The sequence below is a fragment of the Anarrhichthys ocellatus genome, unplaced genomic scaffold (genome assembly GCF_004355925.1).
Source record: "Anarrhichthys ocellatus isolate YVR2014 unplaced genomic scaffold, GSC_Weel_1.0 scaffold11, whole genome shotgun sequence".
Lineage (NCBI taxonomy): Eukaryota > Metazoa > Chordata > Actinopteri > Perciformes > Anarhichadidae > Anarrhichthys > Anarrhichthys ocellatus.
This window is the reverse complement of record NW_022280041.1, coordinates 12,338,722-12,343,489: the sequence shown is the minus strand read 5'-3', so window position 1 is coordinate 12,343,489 and position 4,768 is coordinate 12,338,722. Positions and strand designations below refer to the sequence as shown.

Sequence of the window (4,768 nt, the reverse complement as noted above, 5' to 3'; positions counted from 1 at the left end):
TATATACATATATATATACATACCAACGCGAGAACAAATTAAACCCACAAACTCAGTACAAGGAAACGCGCTGTCTTCTTCGGACACGCGTTCAGTAGGACTGAGTTATGTTCTAGTTCTGGACTGTGGTCGGTAGAAAAATGAAGGCATTATTACCGAGAAAGAAAAAAAGCAAAGCTTGAGAATCACACTCACCAACATTATAACCCCCCACGTGCTCAACACGATCCCACACGCGGCGAGTTTTGGTCCACAAATCAACCCACGCATGATTAAACTCTGTTCTGTGGCAGAAGAAAGTTGACTTGCTGGTCCGACATCGGTCACTTGTTCGGTCATGTGACTGTGACGGAACACCCCGGAAGTGTCCGGGATGTACAGAGCTGAGCATTACTCAGTTACTTTAAAAACTTTCCTTTCTTTTTTTAATAAAGTTAATTACTGACTTAAACATAAAAGCAAATATTGTATTTAAATATGCCGAATTATGTATATTTGATTTGATGCACGCTGAATTAAACACAATTAATTATACGAGGATATAAATGCTCCGATTAGACTTTTATAACGATTATTGGTGTCGGAAAGTAACCGCGCGTGCTCTTTGAGACGTTTTAGTAAAGTCATTAACCTAAATTGTCTGGATGTAAAAGAAAACATCACGTGACCTTCCTATCACTGATGCTGCATTCACGTAATATCGGTAGAATGGGGAGAAAAGGAAACATCCCTGTTTATTAAAGCATTATTTCAAAGTAGTTAGGTACACCTTGTGGTCACGTCACACTTGGTTAATAGCCTAAATATCTACTTTTGTTATGTTGCAATTAGTTCCCAAGTAAATCCAGATACCAACTGTGTGTATCTGCTGTACAAGTAGCTGAATGTGTTACATTAGTGTTTAATATTTTACGCTATTTGGATGTAACTGCCGGTGGTGGTGCATTTTGCCTGCTCGTATTTACCGGTTTAAACGACACGACGAGGACATGAAGTCCACACGCTATATTAATGTACCGTCGGAATTACTAAAATATTCAGCCCACACAGACCACTTTCATTATTTTATTTTCTTTCCGTTGTTGCTCTGTGTACTGACTTTTCAAACGCATTGTTGTTATTTGCTCCCATGTGTTTAAGTTGCAAGTAAAGTAAAAGTGTATTACCAGGAAGTTGTCCTTGAACAGCTGTCAAATAAGTAAATACCTGTTCTGAACAAGGGCAACTTTCATGTCGTCTACAAGATGTAATGGTCTGGGACAACATGGTGTTGTTTCTACTGTTCCATATGTCTAATTCTGTAAAGCTGGTGCCAAAAACAAATCCCAAGATGATGATATCATTGTATTATAGTTTGATATATAAGAGTAATATGAAAACACAGCCGCAGATTCTTGTCGCACGCGCATGGGATTTAAACACTATAATCATTTTTATAATTTCTGCAAACCACCAGATGTCACTGTGCTGCGTGCTGAGTTCAATGCCTCCAAATGTTCCGTCTTTTAGAAAGTCCCAAAGGCTTTCAAAAACACAAGATTATTATTTGAAACCACTTGAATGTACATATAAATATCAATGTATTTCTACTGAATGCAAACAGGTCCTTGCAGTACTCTCATGTTTATTTGTGTAACGTCATAATTTCATTCATTCACTGCCGATAGTTTTCTCCCTTTTTGTACATTTCTAAATGGTACTGTCTGTATATTGAGTGTGCCACTGTTTGACTTCCCTCACCCACCTTTACATTCTATCATAATGTCTCAAACATGGGGCGCGATAAAGAATATCACTAGGCCTGGAGATTACGAGGTGACAGTGAAGGCGGCACTCTCCTTGTGGTTATATTGAGTGACCTGACCCGTTTGTCTCCTGTCACAACGTTTTCACAGCAGATACGAAACTTTAAATGCACAATGCAGCGTTTGGTTCAAAAGGTGGACTTCTCCGGGCACCGACACTGAAAGCGGCGGAAGAGCAGATTTGTAGAAACCCAGCTACATCAGGAGGAGCACCACATGCTAACTTTCCTAGCTAGCTACACTGTTAGCATCTTAGCAGCTGTTCCGTCCACTTGAAGGCATCACTGAGGCTACTACACACTCTATAAAGACTAAACACAGTCTATGGTACCACGGAGACCGGCAACATGACCTCAGCTTCCACTAAAGTAAGTATTTTACACACGAACTACAGAGAAGTAGTTTTGCCGCAGCCGGTAGCCAGGTTGGAATTGTATTCAGCTATAGTCTATTGCTTGCTACGTACACAAACACAGCCCCTCGCTGTGTTTCCCGCCACTGCAAGGTAACATAACAGTGGGTTAAAGGTCACCTCACCGTTGAGATATGGATTCAGGGAAGTCAGACACTTTGATCGGTTCTTTGGAAAACGCTTGTAGTTTTCAAGTTGGTGCAGTCCCAGTTTCCATACAGCTTCTTTGTAAACTGTAAATGCAAGACTGTGTGTGTGTGTGTGTGTGTGTGTGTGTGTGTGTGTGTGCGCGCGCGCGTGCGCGCGCGCCCACCCTGTCTGTGTCTGAAGGCGAGCAAATCCCTGCAGCCAGCCTTCAACATCTCAACATCCAGGCAGCCTGAAACCAGAATAGCGGAGGATGTTTTAATAGCAGCACATTAATACATATAGAACTTGGTCACGTATGGCTGTATTGTGCATTTTTTGACATACTTTAGTTCATGTAGTGAATCCCTCACACTGCCTATTGTTAGCACACGTCTTCATGTGATCCCTGTGGAATGATGCATACTCCTAGGAGGCGACCTCTGGTTCTGAAGAGTGAAGCCGGTGCGGAAATGTCTTAAAACTTGCATTCTCTCTAATGTCCACCAGGGGGCGACTCCTCTGGTTGTATCGAAGTCTATGAGAAAATGATACTAATTCTCTCTTTATTTATTACCTCAGTAAACATGAGTTTATGGTCTCAATCTCTAGTTTCAAGTCTTCAATACAGCATGATGTTCATTTAGTAAATGATGGTCCATTTAGAGTCAAACAGACCATAAAGCAGGGTATGCTTTAGGGCGGGTTTACTGTGATTGACAGGTCGCTGCCGCCACCAGAGCCGTATACGCTACTTCAATCCTCCACATTCCAAATATGGCAACTTTTCTTCATCGGTTGAGACACGTATTTCAATACGGCGAAATCGCCAAATTTGAGGTTTCATAACATCAGTCCACAAACCTATGGGTGACATCACGATGACTACGTGCACTTGTTATATACAGTCTATGCTCCATGGAACTCGCATTACCAGACACTGTTTCCAGTGTTTAATGCTAAAGTGTGTGTTCCACAGGTTGGGGAGATCTTCTCCGCAGCTGGAGCTGCCTTCACCAAACTAGGAGAGCTCACCATGCAGCTTCACCCAGTGGCGGACTCCAGCCCTGCAGGGTAACACACACCCCAAATACTCATACATATTAACGGTGAATGAAGGGTTTAACCCATGTGGATGCTCCTCTTAACTTGGTGTGAATACTAAAGTCAGTTTAGTTCCCATCCTCCCTCCAGCGGTCAGACCAAGAGCACCGTGAAGAGGAAGCTATATGAAGACGGGGCTCTGCCCGCCTCCTCGGACGGGCCCAAGAAGGTCATCAAGAAAACCACTGTTGCCATGGCGACGAAAGGCACTCCGACCATCGTCTCTGTGCCCAAAGCTCAGGTTGTCATGGCATCAGGACTACAGGGTTCCCCCTCCAGGCAGCCCACGCTGAAGAAACAGAAGACCGCAGGTGAGTCGGGAAAACTGCAACATAAAACGTATTCTGTTGTGAATGTTCCAGTTACTTCTTCATCAAACCTGACAATCAAACAACAACGTAGAATCCACACACTGTTTATTTTACTCCTGGGAGAACGTTGTTGATCAGTAATCGATCTCCATCGGGCACAAAATATTTCCACAAGCGTCATATTATCTCAAAATGATAACATGTTTGAACTTGCTTAAAGGTGCAAATGTAGAGCATATCTGTGATTGAGGGACGGCCTCCTCAACATGGGGGCGGCTGAGCCGACGGCTGGCGGCTAACGGCGCTAACAGTGCAACCAACCGCAACAGTGCTGACAGTGTTAACCGGAAGGGGAAGTCGGGGGGGGGGGGGGGGGGGGGGTGGTGTTCGGGATGTCGTTATCAGCTGTAACCTCCGTAAGAAAGCAGTGAATGGCGGTGACAGCTAGCTAGCCAGTACATGCACACACGGCCTGGCTATGTAAACAAAGTACAGAGAAGCTCAGATTACAACACACACAGAGGGAGGGTGACTTCATTTTATGCTCAGGTAGACATTACTCCACCATACTTTTACATAGCAAATAGTTGTTTGATGCTAAATAAATGCTCTTAATGTTGAATTTAGCATCTTTAACGGTCAGCTAGGGCTGGGTGGTATACCGGTTTTAATTTCCCATATGATATGAATTTTTCATATACCGTCATACCGGTGCACAGCCGAAACAACTTCTGTCGCTCTTCAACAGGCAGCAAAATATATTGTTCGCCGCTGAGAGCGCTACGGTTGGAGCTACTTGTCTTAAGTGTATTGAGAAGGAACCCTAGTCATGGTCATAACTTTATAACAACAATTAACAACCCACAACTAACGCTCATTAACAGGGGCAAAACACACATAAACAATTTGTAATACTAATAATTGTACATTTATAAAATTTCACCGCCGAACTGCATGCTGGGTACAGCTCGCTAACAACAGTCTGCTAACAGCTGGGAGAGGCTCTGTCG

The 4,768-nt window shown here is 43.4% G+C and overlaps 1 protein-coding gene across 2 annotated transcripts; it reads left to right on the top strand.

Moving 5' to 3' along the window:
- Window positions 1-1,754: 1,754 nt before the first annotated feature.
- LOC116385614 (chromatin complexes subunit BAP18-like) lies at window positions 1,755-4,107 on the top strand. 2 transcript variants are annotated; one of them, XM_031851259.1, is made up of 3 exons: window positions 1,755-2,173; window positions 3,323-3,417; window positions 3,538-4,107. In XM_031851259.1, the coding sequence occupies exons 1-3, from the start codon at window positions 2,153-2,155 to the stop codon at window positions 3,890-3,892; spliced, it is 471 nt and encodes a 156-aa protein (XP_031707119.1). In that variant the 5' UTR covers window positions 1,755-2,152; the 3' UTR covers window positions 3,893-4,107. The 2 variants fall into 2 exon arrangements, with proteins under 2 accessions (XP_031707119.1, XP_031707118.1); XM_031851258.1 differs by having other exon boundaries at window positions 1,756-2,173; window positions 3,520-4,107.
- Window positions 4,108-4,768: the final 661 nt, after the last annotated feature.

Bases quoted from the DNA above. Each gene is read 5' to 3' on its own strand.
- LOC116385614 (XM_031851258.1), top strand. From the start codon at position 2,153: ATGACCTCAGCTTCCACTAAA. The intron at 2,174-3,322 runs GTAAGTATTTTA...TGTGTTCCACAG, and splicing joins TGACCTCAGCTTCCACTAAA to GTTGGGGAGATCTTCTCCGC. The intron at 3,418-3,519 runs GTAACACACACC...AAGTCAGTTTAG, and splicing joins GCGGACTCCAGCCCTGCAGG to TTCCCATCCTCCCTCCAGCG.